Consider the following 18303-nt stretch of genomic DNA (forward strand, 5'->3'; position numbering starts at 1 on the left):
AGACGGCTGATTTCACATACAGTTGCTATTAATTACCCATTCTTTCGAAATAAGTACTTTAATACATTTAGTCTTCATTTTTTCCACCATGTGTACTGCCTACTTTCAAATGAGACTATAAAAGTATTTGATCATCAAGACAGAACATTTTGGTAGCGATTCACCCGCCTGACTTCAGTACGAACAGGCAAAGGTTCGATTCCCGCTCCTGGCGGTATGAATGTGAGTAGGTAAACAGATTTGTACCCTTTCAGTGTTCTTGATCGTTACTACATATGGAAAAAATAATTGTACGATGTACCCATACAATAATTGGTGAAAAAACTGCCTGGATGTGGAAAACACGTTTGATGAAAACCACTGGAGGTGTATGGGTTGCCATATCAAATTCAAAATAAAACACCCACCCAATATATACCGATACACATTCCACACGTTGAACAGAATGCCCTTAATATAGCCATGCAAGATGATAATAGAAGCCTAGATTTTATAGATAAAAAACTACAAATTATAATAATTCCTCTCGGAAATGTTAAGGAAAGGCAATGAACCAAGTTTTAAAGCGGAAAATGTCGGTGATCTGGCATCCAATCATGACGAGACGTCAGTGGTCTGCGGCTCTTGGTAATGAGTTTGCTGCTCCTGTTAGCTTTTGTCCAGGCAAAGCCAAACACGGAACCTTGACGGCAACTGTGCATCGGTATAAGGAACCCAAACAATCAACCCCTAATGACAAACGGGATCGGTGTTGTCTCGGTAAGTAATCTGAGAACCATCACATTAAATACAAGGTTTCCCGAAAGAGAAGCTAGCTAGCATATATGGCTGCTATACATGTGATAGAATCCTGCTTCGAAAATATACACGATAACACTCTTCTGCAGATATAAAACTATTTAAAACACGTCCTGCCTTGGTCATGTTTGGTGTTATTTTACATCGGTGACGATAAACTATGTCTTGATTGCATGATAAACTAATGCATCTGCAGATGGTCGCAATGTTTACACCAACGAGCCAGTTTTCCCTTTTTTACCATCAGATTTGTTTTTGTTTATGTTTCTAGTTTGGCCCAAAACATTTTCAAGCAGCAGTGAAAGCGAATGACAACACCTGTAATTCACATTGCGTGTGTTTGATTTTGATATAAAAACAAAAACAAAAAAAACTAAGGTTAGTTTAATAGGAAAATCACAGAAAGTCATGCTGATGTTTCCTATACACTTAATCAGTAAACCCTTATCACTTTGGCTACCTTTAACCCTTTTGTCCAAATTTTTCTAAAAGTATATATCTATTAAATCTGCTGTACCAATAAATGTTTTGCCTTTAGTAGTACTACTTTAGGGTGGGGGTCACTCTTGCTCTTCCTAAGTAGTAGTTAGTTTGAGGTTTAGGGCCACCATTGTGGTTTGGTTGTTGACACGTGATCCTTAGCCTAGTTTTCACAGCAATGTGAAACTACAGTCCTATTTTTACAGCCCTATACTATTGTTATCTAAGCATACATCCTTCACCAAGCAGGAACTAGTGATTGAGCAATCCATTTATTGTAACTGCCAACAGGTTCATTTGGTATATGATGATCCAGTTATTCAAAATAAAGACTGATAATGTAGTGATTTTCTATTGAGATCATTTAAGATGGAACTCACAGATATATACATTTGTTATAAGCCTGGAGGAATTACAACAACAAAAAATGAATGTATTTTTCAAGGCTCAGACTGCTACCATGTTAAAACTACCTAAATAAATAAAAGTGGCAAAACAGCCATGTTGTGTCTAAAGCAGTACACATTTTATCTCATATCGTACATCTACTTTAGTTATCTAAATCTAGACCTGATGAAAGTGCACACAGACACAGCAAAGGTAGACTGATTCTCGATGGCGAGAGGTATTCTGTTTATACATGTGCTCTATGGCTAACTGGTGACCAGTCTGGGGTGTAGTCTGCCTTTCGCCCAAAGACAGCTGGGTTAGGCTCCATCAACCCCCGCAACCCTTACAAGGATGCACGGTATGGAAGATGGAAGAAAGAAAATAACTAAACACTCAGCAATTTGCATCCAGCAGTAAATCTAAACATACTCTAAAAGTTTTACAAAATGCATTTTTGAATAACACGTCATACAAATTAATTCATTCATTATCTCAACTGCTTATCCTTACAAGGGTGGCAGGGGGTGCTGGAGCCTATCCCAGCTGACTTCAGGCCAGAGGCGGGGGACACCTTAAACTATTGGCCAGCCAATCACAGGGCACAAGTAGACATACAACCATTCACACTCATACCTAAAGGGATAGTATTCAACCAGGCTACTCTGCATTTTTTGTGAATGCTGCAAGGGACCCGGAGAAAACCCACGTAAGGCTGGGGAGAACATGCAAACTCCACACAATGAGGACCAACCTGCGATCAAAACCTTGACCCCACAACCTTAAGGCCGACACACTAATCACTTACCTGGTCGGCTGCCACGTCATACAAATATGAACATATTTTGTGCAAATAGAGACCAATTGATTCATAGTGCTGATAGCAGGTTAGAAAAAAGTTGTCATGATTGGAAATGATGATGGCCGTTAATGGTTGATGCCACATTTCATAAAAAAAAAACTGCACAAAAGCGACATTAATTTTGTAGCGTTAGGATTCAAATCTTGTAATATTACAATATGGATTTATTCTTCGTCATATTCTGCCTTTAATCCCGCCATTTTTTCTCTTGATATATTACAATGTATGACTACAGACTTTGGGGTAGCATGCTTTACACAAAACTCAAGGTTAAATGGTTTGGTATGCTGGTGAAATATGCAACAACAACAAAAAAAGTCCTGCCAATGGTGGTGTGGACACTTTTTTTTTCTTGACGAGGGTGCAAAATACTTAAAAAATGTTTAAAAAGTCGTACTATGTGTGGACATTGCCTCAGTGATTGACCATCTGTTAAAGTTCTGTTTTTGCTGACTTTTAGCTAAAAACTTTTCTCTGGAATGTGAGTTCTTCACTGCTGCATTTGGCTGATTTTTATTTCCCATTTCTTTTTAGGTGTAAATGAAAGAGGACAACATTGATAGATACAAACTCTTCATCCATCACTTCTCCTGTTATCCTGCTGTTTTCCTCTCAACTTTCTGGAAAAATTTTAAACCCCTTAGTCAGGATGGCACATATGTTCCTACTCTGGCGGTATCACTGAACTCCACCTCTGCCTACCACCATGGAGAGAAAACGCAGAAAGAAATTTTTCTAGCTGCTTAGATCATTTTTATTATGGACTCACTTTTGGAGCTCTGGACTTGATACGTGATTCCATTCCCGTTATCCTGATAGAAGTTTTAACTGCCTAGAGTTAAATATTAATACTTGAATAGTGTTTCATAGGGATACACAAAATACAGAATTTGTGCAATTCCCCAGCACAAAATGAAGCTCCTACCATTGTTGCTCTTCATGCTTGTGGGCCTGCTTACCGGCTTTTTGCCGGTGGTAGGGATGCAGCCATCAGGAAAAGCTGACCCTGGTCGAAGCCCTAAGTTGGACTCGCCCAAATCTAATTGCTCCCAACTGACTCTCAAATTAGAGTTCTCCTCTCAGGTTGTAGAACATGGTAAGAAAAAATATATATTATACTTATGTTTTATTATTACACCTTGGACAGGGAAATTTTGAAGCAAATTCTGACTAAAATAATAATACAGTGTTCCCTCGCTACTTCGCGGTTCAGCTACTGCGAACTCAGAGCTTCGCGGATTTTTTTCGGGGAAAAATACAAATATTACATTAAAACAACATATTTTACTTTTTTTTTTGTTATAACATGAATTTCACTTTCTACCCGTATTATATATGGTGTACTGTATACAGTGGGGGGTAAAATAAAATAAAAATAAAAATTAATAAATAAATTGAATTAAATTCAAATTAAGCATTTTTGAAGGGGAATCCCTACTTCGCGGAAATTCACTTATCGCGGGTGGTCCCGGTCCCCATTAACCGCGATAACTGAGGGAACACTGTAAATATTTTTTTCTGGTCATCCATTTGAATTTCTCACAGAAGCCAGTGGCAGCAGCTCTGTCCACTCTTATTTGTTTTTTGTGTTTTACAGCCCCTCTATCTTTTTTTAAATTACATTTTAATATTTCTTTATACATTCCTTTTTACTTTATTTTGTACTTTATACTTTTTTTACTGTTTTATCAAAATCACAGATGGTTGGGTGAACTAACATGAAATGACCCATTGAGGCAACACAATTTGATGTGCAAGCAGATGTGGTTCCTAGAACATTTTGTGAATGTGAATTGATGACTGTAATACTTAATATTTTCTTATAACTGTGGTTTAAAATACTTTTCTGATCTTTGATTTCAGAGTACATTGTTGCATTCACGGGATATTTCTCAGCCAAAGCTCGCCGCCTGTACATAAGCAGTGCCCTACAAAATGCAAAGGATGGAACGCTAGAGTGGCACATTGTTCCCAGGGAGAATCCAGCTTCTGACTTCCCCAGTGACTTTGAGCTGGTCCACATTCGACAAGCTTCACCTAGTAGCTTTATGACATTAGAAGACCACCCCTACATTAAAAGAGTCACTCCACAACGGAAAGTGTTCCGTTCACTCAAATATGTTTCCTGTAAGTCTGGGTAAACACTACTGTGCTATTATGAAAAGGGCAAAAAAATATTTGTGAACAGATTGGAAAAAATGCTTTATAATACTGTAGTAAAAAAAAAAATCTACATACAAGCATACATCTACACATTCATTTCATTAAATCGGCATGCGTTTTTTTTTTTAGTACGTGGTAAAATGGAACTTGGCACAGGGGGTCTGGGTTTGTTGATTTTTGGGTGGTGAATGTGAGTTTGTGTCTAAATATGTGTATTTTGGGGGATGGGAGATGGGACAGAGAATGTCTGTGTTTGCTCACCCACAGTAGGAGAAGGTGAGTTTGTATGGTTGTGCTTGCCTGAACAGCGGGGTACGTCCTGGGCCTGGCATTTGACAAAATAAACGTCAGTGTGTTTGGTGTGCCCAAAAACCTGGCTTATTATACTATTTTATTTTAAATAAAGATTCAATTCATTATTGAATTGAAAATAAATGTAGTGTATCAACCAAATTTTGGACATAATACATCAGCAGAATAGTTTCAATTATAATATTATACATATATATATAATGTGAATCTCAGCACTACTTACATTTTTGAAGAGATGAATTGCATGAATACACTACTGTAATGAAGGTTGAAAATATATTGTCTGTATATTTTCTACTGGTTATTAATTTTTTTTTAACCAGGTGACTAAATCCTTGTCTGATTGTTGAAATGTGTGCCCTCAGCGCCAGAAACAGTGGCACCCTGTGACACTCCCCAAAGGATGCAAAAATGGCAGTCATGGCAATCATCTCGGCCCTTTCGGAGAACCAGTCTGTCACTGGGCTCAGGTTTTTGGCATTCAACTGGGCGCCACTCCAGTCGGCGCTTGCTGCGAGCCATCCCTCGCCATGTTGCCCAGATCCTTCAGGCAGATGTGCTCTGGCAGATGGGATACACGGGTAAGCCTGGAAAACTTAAGATCAACAATTGAAGATACTAAAACTGTATTTGATGTCTGCATGTGTTGATATATGCAGGTTCTGGCGTTAAGGTAGCAGTGTTTGATACCGGCTTGAGTGAAAAACATCCACATTTTAAAAATGTCAAGGAAAGGACCAACTGGACCAATGAAAAAACACTCGACGATGGTGTGTAGTGCAAAATATTAGACTATTGTACACAATGAAGACATATTCTGCTATGTTTTCTCCTGACTGTCAATGTAAGTTTATCAGTATAATGAGGTGTGTGTGTGGTGGGGGGCATCTTTATTTTTCCAGGTTTGGGTCATGGCACATTTGTAGCCGGAGTAATTGCCAGTATGAGAGAGTGTCAGGGCTTTGCTCCTGACTCAGAGCTGCACATTTTCAGAGTATTTACAAATAACCAGGTACACTTGAAATTAAACACCTCTTTTTAACTTGTGCCAAACCAGTTGGTGCAAATGGTTGTGTGTGATTTCTTTGTTTTTAATTTTTCCATCCAGGTGTCTTATACGTCATGGTTTCTGGATGCCTTCAACTATGCCATTTTGAAAAAGGTTGATGTTCTCAACCTCAGCATTGGGGGCCCTGACTTTATGGATCACCCTTTTGTTGATAAGGTCAGACACGCTTGAGTTTCTCAAGGTGTTTTAGTTGAATACATTTAGAGTTTGGCACCTTTTGGCATGCCCCACTTTTTTATGCCACTGTAATGTATCCATGTCTGTATTGAAATTGGGTTAACAAAGAGCTCTGTTAGTAAGGGGCCAATATAATCCTTTACAATTAAAATTCTATCGTCACCACACCCAGGTAAAGCATCCACCAGTGGCAATTATTTGGAGACACTACATTTAGAAATGTTGAACTGAAGTTGGTTGATTTAACGTTTGCCCAAATGCTATTAAAAGTTAGTGCAGATATTTGTAAAGAATTTCAGAATATTTAGGAGTCATGGTTATTAATCAAATAGTAGATTATTGTTAAGATACTTTAGTATATAAATATTCATAAAACACTCAACTGTAGTATTTCTTGCTGACTAGTATATCTAGGAAATTGACATGCCCTGTTATCTACCTAATTTAAATCTTATTTTGAAGTCATAGGACTTATTTAGCATTAAAAAAAAAATAACTCGCTGAACATTGGCTCTGGTATCTGATGCACAAAAATTCTATTTTGAACAGAAGATAATGATGTACTGGAAAGTTTGTGGCATTTATTGAAAAGAAGGGTGTATGATTAAAGCTATTTTCTTCCAGCATTTAGATAACACTTAGCTTTTTGCAAGCTTACAATTCATTATCGATATCTCAGCCTGCTAGTGTGGCCTTGAATGAATTAATGACAGGCATGGTAATTTAAGAAAATACATTTTTATTTTTATTGTTGAATGAAGGAAAAGTTTGGACAAAAAAAGTCACATGGAGAGCCAAAAGGCCATGTGCTTGCATACAATTAGGGATCTATTTAATTATGAATGCCTTTAAAGCATATGGCCCCTTGTTTCCTGATCCATATTGTAGACCTAAAATGTAATAGTTTACTGTGTCTCTAACTTGTTTTTCCTGTTCTTTTGTTGACAGGTGTGGGAGCTCACTGCTAACAGAGTGATTATGGTCTCTGCAATTGGCAATGATGGACCTCTGTATGGGTGGGTATGAGAGTCTGTTTTCAAGAAAATATGCCTCAGTTAACACAGCTATTCTGGATTTTAAAACACATTGTAATCAGACCTGCGGTCAGGGACCTGTAACAGGGATAATAAGTAATGGTTGCTGTCAGTAGCTTCTTGTATCTTGCAAATAACATAAGTATCTCTTTCTTAGAACTCTAAACAATCCAGCAGACCAGATGGATGTAATTGGAGTCGGAGGGATAGACTTTGAAGACAACATTGCAAGGTTTTCATCGCGAGGCATGACTACTTGGGTGAGGCTCTAAAATCACTGTCACTTTTGTATGGTATACTTAATGTGGAACAAAAAACAATGTGGACCGGATAATCTGGTTTTCTGTAAAAGATGCGAATGGATCGGTACATTGTAGTTATGAATTAGTTTTAAATTTACTGTATCTTAGCCAATGACCCTTTCAAAAATAACAAGTGAATTGGTTTATTGGTTTAACATATTACAATCCAAAGTGTTCAATACAAGCTGTCCACATAGGTATAAATCAAACGCTTTAATTTGCACTATAGCTGCCCTCCTGCTAACTGTCATAACTTAGACCTTTCCTTGCTTGGGAATGTTAAAAATGCTCCTTTCAACCAGCAAGTTGTCACTTTCAATGGCCCTCTGCTAGGAAAAATCTTCTTTGCTGGTATTCCTGTATGAGCAGACCCTTCAACTAGATTTTTTAGCTTGTTTAAAATAGATAGCATTGGCACGAAAATATACAGATATAAGGCTGATAGTGTACAGGAGAGTTGGCAATTGAAATAGAGCTTTTACGTTTAAATACATGATTGCAGAAGAATTCGTTTTTGTCGTTTCTGAGTCATCCGTTTGAACTCGAAGTAGCAAGTCTCACAGTCTTGTCTCTTGTATCTGACTCATGTCTCTGTGCAGGAGCTACCTGGCGGCTATGGCAGAGTAAAGCCAGATATTGTCACCTATGGTTCTGGTGTTCGGGGTTCTGGAATGAAAGAAGGATGCCGGTCTCTGTCTGGCACTAGCGTCGCCTCTCCTGTGGTGGCTGGAGCTGTCACACTTCTAGCCAGGTGAAGATCAGAATTCTGCCAGCCAAGTGTTTCTCTCGTTTTTGTATTTGTTTTGTTCTCTTTTCACTTAGACAGGGTTTGTGTGCATTATCTTTGGAATGTTCTGTTCCAACAGCGATTTCTGTTTTAGAATTTTTTTTACCATTGACATCAAAGTTTGAGTAAGGGACAATGAAATCTGTGCATCAGTTAATAGTCATTGGGTAATGCTATTAAAGTTAAGTGATTATTATTACTAAATTACAACAAATAATGCAGAGTCATTAAGCATTTAAATTAGTTCAGATGTGTTGCCATTGTGTGCAATCCTGATCAGTGGACATTGCAGTACTGGGTCTAATATATACATATTTTTTTTCCAATGACATGTATTCACTGAAGCCTTGTACTATAAATTATGGACAATGGGGTACCTGACAATATGGTACCTGACTATAGACCGCACATTTCACTAGAAAATTGTATTTATTGATATATAAGCAGTAGGTTTACACATTGTATTATGGATATTTATACCCAAAGACAAAACCTGATTATCAAAATAACAGAAACTTCATAAAACTAAAAAGACATGATTATAACCAAATCAATGATAATGAATAATTTTGGGTTCAATCAGGGTGGTTGGAGTAATGACGTGAATTTCTAATTTGACAATATAGATTGGATTAAATGCACGGACAGAAGGTTCTCTATGATGCTGTCAATAATTGCACCCAGCAATGTTTGTGTTTACAGCATGTGTGAATTTTATAAATCAATTATTGTATTTGCCCCCATTTATTTCTCAATCTGCTGTTTTGTCAAACAAAGTCTAGAATGTACTGCTTAACTCATTGTGGAGCACATGACCCCAGGCCCTGCCATGTCATAGTATGGATTCTAAGACCAAATAGGTCATGGGTAACCCAACCTGTCTTTTGTCCTCCAGCACTGTATTGAATCGAGAGCTAGTGAACCCAGCCTCCATGAAGCAGGCTCTGATCGCCTCTGCTCGCAGGCTTCCAGGCGTCAACATGTTTGAGCAGGGCCATGGGAAGCTGGACTTAATTAGAGCATACCAGATCCTCAACAGTTACAGACCACAGGCCAGGTGTGTGAACAACTTCAAAGACCGGAAATATGTTTCTACGTGACAAAAAAAAGTGCTTTTTCCTGGTTTCCCCCTTTAAAATGTAAACATTTATGAGACAAGGACTTTAGTCATCCCTTGAAAAAGACATTTTTTAAACAGCAATCGATAAACAATTCGTGAAGAAATGTGGCTCAGCAAAACCTGTCTTATCCTTCTTGTGCTTATTTTGTAGTTTAAGATGATACACAGTTAGGATGCATAATGCAAGTTTAAACTCTACACTATTGTATGTGTGACCGTCATGCTAACTCACACATTTACCATAATTACATTTGAATTATTAAATTAGAACTAAATTTTATCCTGTATTTGGGAAATTTCCTTTGTTCCAGTAGCAAGACAGACACATAAGACCTTGTAAACCTAGGTAAAAAAACTGGAGCCACACAAAGTCCACAAGGTGGGGACCTTCTGTAGACTGAGACTGACGTTAAATATGCAGACTCACTCTTTCAAACTGATCGGCACAGTCCCTCAGTAGTCCTATCACCTGATCAGCTGCAGCAGGCAGTAAAGAGGCTGGTGGGGGGCTTCAAAGCACAAAACTAATTAATTTGTTGCTGTTGCCTACTCAGGGTTTATACTGCTATATACCTGCTACTTTAATTTTGTAGTGCTTTTCTAACATAAGAGGAAAGTACAAAAAAACTTGATTAAAAAATGCTCTTTTTCTAATAGCTTGTCACCGAGCTACATTGACCTGACTGAGTGTCCATACATGTGGCCTTACTGCTCTCAGCCCATCTACTATGGCGGAATGCCCACCATTGTTAATGTAACCATTCTAAACGGCATGGGTGTCACTGGACGGATTGTAGACAAGGTGAGCACATGATTTTCAATCTAATTTTTGTGTTGCCAATTTCATCTTCTAATTAACTTCATTTTATACATAACCTGACTTTGCTTCATGATATTTTTAAATCTGTTCATCTTCTCTTCAGCCTATTTGGCAGCCCTACCTTCCTCAGAATGGTGACCATATTGATGTTGCTGTCTCATATTCACCGGTGTTATGGCCATGGGCTGGCTACCTCGCCGTCTCCATATCTGTAGCCAAGAAAGCCGCATCGTGGGAAGGTATTGCCCAAGGTCATATAATGGTGACGGTTGCATCACCAGCAGAGAATGATGTGAGTCAGAAATGCATTACTTCTTATTTTTGTATTTGAAATGACATCTTTTGTCATCAGGATCATTTGTATAAACGGTAAAACTAACTGCATTGTATGATTTCAACCATTTCTATCCATTACACTTATTAGTCGGAGTCGGAGGGCGAACTGACGTCTACAGTGAAACTACCCATTAAGGTGAAGATTGTGCCTACTCCTCCACGTAGTAAAAGGGTGTTATGGGACCAGTATCACAACCTGCGTTACCCACCTGGCTACTTTCCACGTGATAACCTGCGCATGAAAAATGATCCACTTGACTGGTATGTGTTGTTATGAATGTAAAAAGGGTTTAATGTCTCTCACTCTTGCAATTTTCGATTTCAGAAAATTACATATCAATTTCAAACAACTATGTAAAATCCTTTTTGTTTCCTATGAATTCTGTTTCTAGGAATGGTGATCATATACACACAAACTTTCGGGACATGTACCAGCACCTAAGAAGCATGGGGTACTTTGTTGAAGTGTTGGGCGCCCCTATCACCTGCTTTGATGCCAGCCAATATGGTAAGAGTTTGACATTCGTTTCCCATGTTGCTTAACATTACAAGCGCCATCAAGGTAGGGATATAGATTAACATTGTACCCATTATAGAAAAAAAAAGGTCTCCACAACCTCATCTAAATGCCAGGATTTTGAAATTGAAGAACAAAAAGAAAGAGTTCTAGATGTATTTTTAAAGGTGGTTCCACCTTTAATTCCACGGTGAAACAAATGGTACAAAATATGTAGATACAGGCCTGATCAAAATGTTGAGACCAGATCTCAGATCTAAATCCGTTTTTAAGTAGAAGTAAAATGGGAAGTTGGACAAAAGGCACTTTGAAAAACAAATGTATTGAAAACAAGTAAACTGAATAAGATGTTTATCAGCTAATCAAAATTTAAAAACCATCGATCAAAACAAAACAATGACGAAAAAAACTGCAAGCCATAACAAAAAAATTCTCAATATGACTCATTAAAGAGAAACTAACCCCCCGACTTCATTGCGGGCATGGGTGGGCGATGGAAGACATTACTGTGTGAATGCCTAAAAGAAAATGAGAAATTTGAGCAGATTTATTTTTTATTTTATTTTATCTTTTTTTTTTAATAGGCTGTGGTTTTAAACTGTTGATCAGGTGATAAACAACTTCCAAAGGTTTTTTTTCCTTTCTTGTATTTGCACATAGCTTGACTTAAAAATGTATTACGTTCAAAGGTTATTTAAAAAAAAATAATTTCAACTTTCCTTTTGAGCACTAGAATAAGCCAGACATAATTTTATATATTTATAATATATACTTTTCATGTATATTTATTTTCTTGCAAAATACTTAAGTAACTGAGTACAAGTACAGAATCAGTTTGATTTTGCTTTCCATGTGAAAAGAAAGGAGTGCATATAAAATTCAAATGCGAAGTCAACTGCATTGATTGGTGTTCCCATTTATACATTGTGCAAGCATTTATTATTGACATAACAGAAACATTATTTTACAATAGACTTTTTGGTGACTTATTTGGTAGTTAATTGGTTGATGTGTTAAATATTTGCTATTTTTTTGGCAAAAAGGGACTAAGATGAAATACCTTTTTTCAAAATTTCCATGGAAATGGTTGCCAATTCATGCTGAGTCCTAATAAAAAAAAAATAAGGCGGAAAAAACAATGTTTATTTGGTGTCAAGAGAAATAAAGTAAAAGACCCATTGACTTTTTGACCAGGCACATTGCTGATGGTGGACAGCGAGGAGGAGTATTTCCCTGAAGAGATCACCAAGCTGAGAAGAGACATTGAAAATGGGCTTTCACTTATTATCTTCAGTGATTGGTACAACACTTCTGTCATGAGGAAGGTCAAATTCTATGATGAAAACACCAGGTATTGTCAACTTTGTTTGTACTGCTGTCCTTAACTCTCATTTAATGTTACAATGAATATAAATGGTTTCTTTCAACAGTTTAGTGCTTACTGTAAGCCGCAATTTGACACACTTTCCTCATTAAGCAGTATTCACTACACAGATTAGCTGTGCTCAAATTTAAACTTTTCAATAAATACAAATACTGCATTCTTAAATCCTGAGATTTACTTGCCTCTCCCTAATGCACCATTTACATTCTCTTCAAATCTCTTCGGCAATGAAGGGATTACCCTTACATACAGTAAAAAATAGGGTTAGGGTTATTTATTGAATAGCATGTACCTAATCAGGGGCTTGAGAATGAAGTGTTTGGCCATTTTAAGTATTTTTTATGTTTTTGTCAATTAAATGATCTTTTTTTAGATAAGAAATAATGCTGTAGTCTTTTGTTGAGCTCACATCAAAATGTTTTTAGTGCATTTTGTCAATTAAAAAGACGGACGGTACTTTGCTGAATGCCAATTTCTTGTCTTTTTTTTCCACTTGCAGGCAATGGTGGATGCCAGACACAGGTGGCGCTAATGTACCTGCGCTTAATGACCTGATCTCCGTGTGGGGGATGGCATTCAGTGATGGACTGTATGAGGGCGACTTCACTCTGGCAGATCATGACAGTAATCAATCCTCACATTTCTATTTCTAGCTTCACTTACAAGTTCTTCTTTGTTAACCTGGAGATTTAAAATAGAAAGCTGAAAGTGTCTCTCTCTTTGTAGTGTACTATGCCTCAGGCTGCAGCATAGCTCGTTTCCCAGAAGATGGAATAGTAATCGCCAAGAAACTAAAAGACCAAGGTACCTTCGTTTGCTTGTGCACCTCTTCTTCACGAACTTCCAACATGAATGCGTTTTTTAATTTTTTTTTAATTCAGGTCTCGAGGTGTTAAAGCAGGAGACCGCAGTGGTGGAAAGGGTTCCCATCCTTGGACTGTACCAAACTCCCTCTGAAGTGGGTGGGCGTATTGCTCTGTACGGTGACTCAAACTGCATAGATGACAGCCACAGACAAAAAGGTAACTTTATTTTGCCTCTTAAATTATAGTCATTTTTCTAATTTATATAATAAAAATGTGTTATTCTCTCAGACTGTTTCTGGCTATTGGATGCTCTACTTCAGTACACATCCTACAGTATTACACCTCCCAGCCTAAGCCACTCTGCGAGTAGAATGGCACCTCCCACAGGGACGGATCGCCTACTGCCACAGAGATTAGAGGGTAAGTATGGGGGAAAAATATTATCAGTTTCCTTTGTTTCTTGTTGTGTTTTTATTGTAGTAATTGTGACAACAAATTATAAGGATTGTTGATATTTAAAACCTTTTTTTTTTCAACAGGTAATCACCTTTATCGCTATTCAAAAGTTCTGGAGGCTCATCTTGGTGACCCAAAGCCCCGACCACTACCAGCTTGTCCTCATCTCTCTTGGGCTAAACCACAGCCTCTCAATGAGACGGCACCCAGGTCAGTTTGAATAGACCCAGTAAAATTAAACAGAATTCCTCATTGTGTATTATGAGTATATGGTAAAAAGTGAGTAGTACTTGTATTGCGCATTTATTTAAAAACATGTAAAAACAATTTTAAACCTCCTTTTTGTGTGCCCATCTCTTTGTTTCTAGTAATCTGTGGAAGCAACAGAAGCTTCTCTCAGTGGATTTAGACAAGGTGGCACTGCCAAATGTGAGGCCTTACCGACCCCAGGTCCGACCTTTATCCCCAGGGGAGAGCGGGGCCTGGGACATACCTGGAGGTAAAGAATCTTCTCTCTTACTCTTATTGGATAACTGTCTTTTCAGCGGTCTGAATCATCTATTTTGTACAAATATTAAGTACTGGCCAGATGTTTAGACACACCCTATTCAATGCAGCACAAACTCATCATGAAGTGCCAGTCGGTCGAGTGAAATTAAATAAAAATGCTACTTTGTTAAAAAAATCTATCGATAACCCGCTTTGTGATAAAAGCCAACGTCTCAAAGGAACAAAAAATAACATGGCAAGTTAATTACAAATCTAACTTTTGGCAGGTTTCCACGCTTTCATTATTTTATTCAAACCCGTAAGTAAGTGATCACTCGTGACCTCGTATACATTTCAAGATAAGAAGATACATGCTTTTATGTTATAATTATTTGAAATCACTGTGTGCCACTCTAAATCCTTAGTGACTAACAACCATCAAAAACGATCAACCACATGACTAAAAGCACCAAAAAATGAGCAGCAACAGTCAAATTGTGGGACTCGTATGGTAGCTTGAAGGACAAAATCATATTAAGTTACATTTTAAATGGGAAAATTAAACAATGCTAAAACAGGAGATGAAATTTTAACCAGCAAAAGTGCTGTTTTCATCACGAGGGAGCTACGAGGTCAAATAATAATAAAATACTGGATGAACGATAACAAAATAAACTTAATGCAGGCGGAATTTCTTTACTGCTGCATCATGGGTGGCGGCAAATATTAGAATTACAGTACAGAGTGTGACTCACTTCCAAATATCGGTCATGGCTTGTCTGAAAATTACGGTAACTGTATCTTTTGCCTCTGCAAAATGTTGCTTTATTTATTACATATCTTCTTATGCCAAGATACAAAAAATGTCTATAACTATGACTTGCATGATCAAATACAGGATGAAATATGTCTATGTTCTTTTGTTAATGCTATCTGAAAATGCCTCTTGTGAACTCCTGCGTCCATAGGAATAATGCCTGGTCGTTACAACCAAGAAGTGGGGCAGACCATCCCAGTATTTGCTTTCTTGGGGGCGATGGTGGTTTTGTCCTTTTTTGTGGTCCAGCTGACAAAGGCCAAGAACAAACCCAAGCGCAGGAAACCACGCATCAAACGCCCTACATACTTGCAGCAGACAACAACTGGGAAAAACCCCACTGTCTGACCAAGTTGGACATGTGGTAAGGCAACTGGGTGCGCCTCCATAATGTGTACATTTCTTAAGCACATTAACTTTGATTGTGTGGACAATTGAAGCCAAATGGCTTCCTGGGAAAGACAAGTGACAGACAAATGGACCTTCTATTATCATTTATGTAAAACAAATGTCTTGAATGTGGCAAACTTTCTGTGCCAATTCTCCTTTCAAGCTACACTTGTGCTTTTCTTGTGTCATATACTCACTTGTAACACACAAGTTGGGTTCTCTTCCAAACAGCCTTTTTTCTTTTTTTCCCCTTTTTTTTAAGTTTTATTTTTTACCTGTCCTGCCCTTCTGCTCCAAATTGTTTGAGCAAATTGAAATGTTTTTTTTACTTTTTATATTTATTAAATTTGTTTTACCTCATAATACAGTACATGTATAGACATGTACACACCACAATACAATCCCCCAAGCCCCCCAAAATTATGGTATGCATACTGGGCGGACCCTCATGATAAGAACGTTCCACGACCAAGCTCGTAACATGAACGTACTCGTATTATGAATGTGTTTTCTTCATAAGAAATAAGTGAATTCCATGAAGGGCATGCAATGCTTGCTAATAATATTTCTAGATTAAATATCGAAAAAAAAAAAAATTATATAAATTATATTTCATACATGCACTTACCATGAAGTTGAAGTATAGCGATGTAATGAGTGCGAGCCAGTCAAGCAGTAGGAGAATTATAATGGGTACTCCTGCATATAGCACAACATCAAAGGAAATTATAGCATAACATAAGCAAAACACAATCTTTGAACTAAATGAATAATGTGGATCTTGTATGTTAAAACATTTGCTCGCATAATGAGATTCATTTTCTCTCGTGGCGATGCTTTTACTGAGAAAAACTCCTAAGGTGGGGGGCTTGCATCATGAGGGTTCGCTGCAAAAGACACACCTCACACAGAATTATTCCCATTTTTGAACCATTCAAAGATCATGCTATATGTGTCTACCCAATTTTTATTTTTAAACTTTGTACAATATTTTTGCAGCTCCTACAAACAGAGGGACTCATTCAAATATACATCAATAAATGAAAAGAAAGTATTATGAATGAAATGAAAACACTGGCAAAGTCTCATTGAATTTAGTCTAAAAAATAATAATAATAATTGAGCGGTGGTGGAGCTCACTGATGTTTGTTTGGTCAAAATAATCCTCTAGTGATAGTTTTATTTGATACCCGGACATTTTTTTTGACGGACAATTCGTCGCCAGACAGTTCGTCGACCGGACAATTCGCCGCCATGGATATTTAGACGAAGAGCGTTTTTGTCAAACGTTTGCTTCCTCGCGAACAATTATTTTGTTGCATAAATAATTTGTTGAAAGCGATCAACCAGGTAATCTCTCTCAAATTTATAATCACCCTAACCTTAACCACTATCTCCTAATCCTAACCACGATCCCCTTACCATAATTCTAACCTTAACTACTACCCCCTAACGCTAATTCTAACCATTATCCCTTGGCCCGCGACAAATTGTCCGCCGACAAATTGTCCGTCGACGAATTTTCAATTAACGAAATGTCCGGCCACGTTATATTTCACAGTTAATGTGTGAAAGTATTGTGCCCGTGTCCTACCAGCAGCTCTAAGTAGTAAACTAATCTAATTTCTTGAGCCGTATTTTAGAAGTTTAAACATAACAGCACGTTTCATGCATTATATTTTCCATTTTGGGCGATTATTAAAGAAGACTCTCGGTGCATATAAATGTAGTTTGGAAATGTGAATTGATTGAGATGTGCAGAAAAGCTCCAGCTCTAACAATATCTTGGATACTAATCACAAAGTATGTGTTTCAATGATGAACAAGTGACTGTCATTCCTCACTCTGGGATTATAGATGTGCTTACTAGCTCAAATCAGTAATGCATGTTGATTTAATCAGAGGTGAAATGTGTGTAACAGGTCTGGGCCCTGACTGCTTTTCAAGGCCAATAATAGGCCAGCTCAGCCTGTGAATCTGTCACCCATCCACACAGGACAACTAATCTCCCAAGGAACCTTGGGAAAGTGGGAAATGACTGGGGGCAGTTAGCTGTTCTAACAAGATTTGGGAAAAGCTAGTGGTGAGTGGAGGTCACATGCCCTTTACGCTTCAAGGTTCCCAGGTGCCAGAATGTTCCCGTCTGGTCAATCAGGTCAACCACTCACATACCGAATAGTTAGAGACACCATGGCGACATGTTAAACCTTTTGCCCCACCATCCCTTCCAATTCTTCTGCTTCGTTTTAGGTCCCCTCAACCCCCAAAGTCACAGTTCATGTCCACATAGGGGCTATCTAACATGGAAACCCCATCTGCCCCTTTGGAAGATTAAAAAGAAATGTGTCATGTGGTATGCTCAAGATATCAAAGATATTTAAATTGTGACCTTACTTAGATCTTGACTTTAATACCTGTGACCCGTGACCACATAAGCCATTTAGAGACATCCTGTCAAAGCATTAAGATTACAATTGCTACATCTCAGCCATTTTTCACATTTTGAATCAATCTAGAATCAGTCAAGAAGAGCTGCTGCATCATCAGGTTTGTATATAGTATCTACATATCTCAGAACTATACATTACAATCCAGTGGTGGACCGTCAGGGCCTGCAAGGCCTTCTCTGCTGGCCTGAAAAATATATGTATCACCGACTGATGTTAATTATATTTTGGCCAGGAATACTTAAATGATTTCACATTTTCTGTCAGATTCCTTTCACTGCTTTTCCCCTGGTTGTGCTGCTTCCAGATGTGTGTTTTCATATTTAAGCATTTAACCAATCACATTTCAG

At 37.8% G+C, this 18303-nt stretch overlaps 1 protein-coding gene across 1 annotated transcript; it reads left to right on the top strand.

Annotated features, from left to right (window-relative positions):
* Positions 1-606: 606 nt before the first annotated feature.
* On the top strand, positions 607-15892 carry mbtps1 (membrane-bound transcription factor peptidase, site 1). Its single transcript, XM_077711625.1, has 23 exons — positions 607-759; positions 3062-3623; positions 4391-4654; positions 5368-5583; positions 5662-5772; positions 5905-6014; positions 6111-6227; positions 7197-7264; positions 7440-7542; positions 8184-8335; positions 9267-9428; positions 10149-10293; positions 10415-10603; positions 10736-10908; positions 11040-11155; positions 12359-12515; positions 13048-13172; positions 13275-13352; positions 13430-13570; positions 13643-13774; positions 13894-14020; positions 14179-14309; positions 15268-15892. The coding sequence occupies exons 2-23, from the start codon at positions 3440-3442 to the stop codon at positions 15462-15464; spliced, it is 3198 nt and encodes a 1065-aa protein (XP_077567751.1). The 5' UTR covers positions 607-759; positions 3062-3439; the 3' UTR covers positions 15465-15892.
* The last annotated feature ends 2411 nt before the right edge of the window (positions 15893-18303 follow it).

Source organism: Stigmatopora nigra, chromosome 2 (assembly GCF_051989575.1).
Source record: "Stigmatopora nigra isolate UIUO_SnigA chromosome 2, RoL_Snig_1.1, whole genome shotgun sequence".
Classification (NCBI taxonomy): Eukaryota; Metazoa; Chordata; class Actinopteri; order Syngnathiformes; family Syngnathidae; genus Stigmatopora; species Stigmatopora nigra.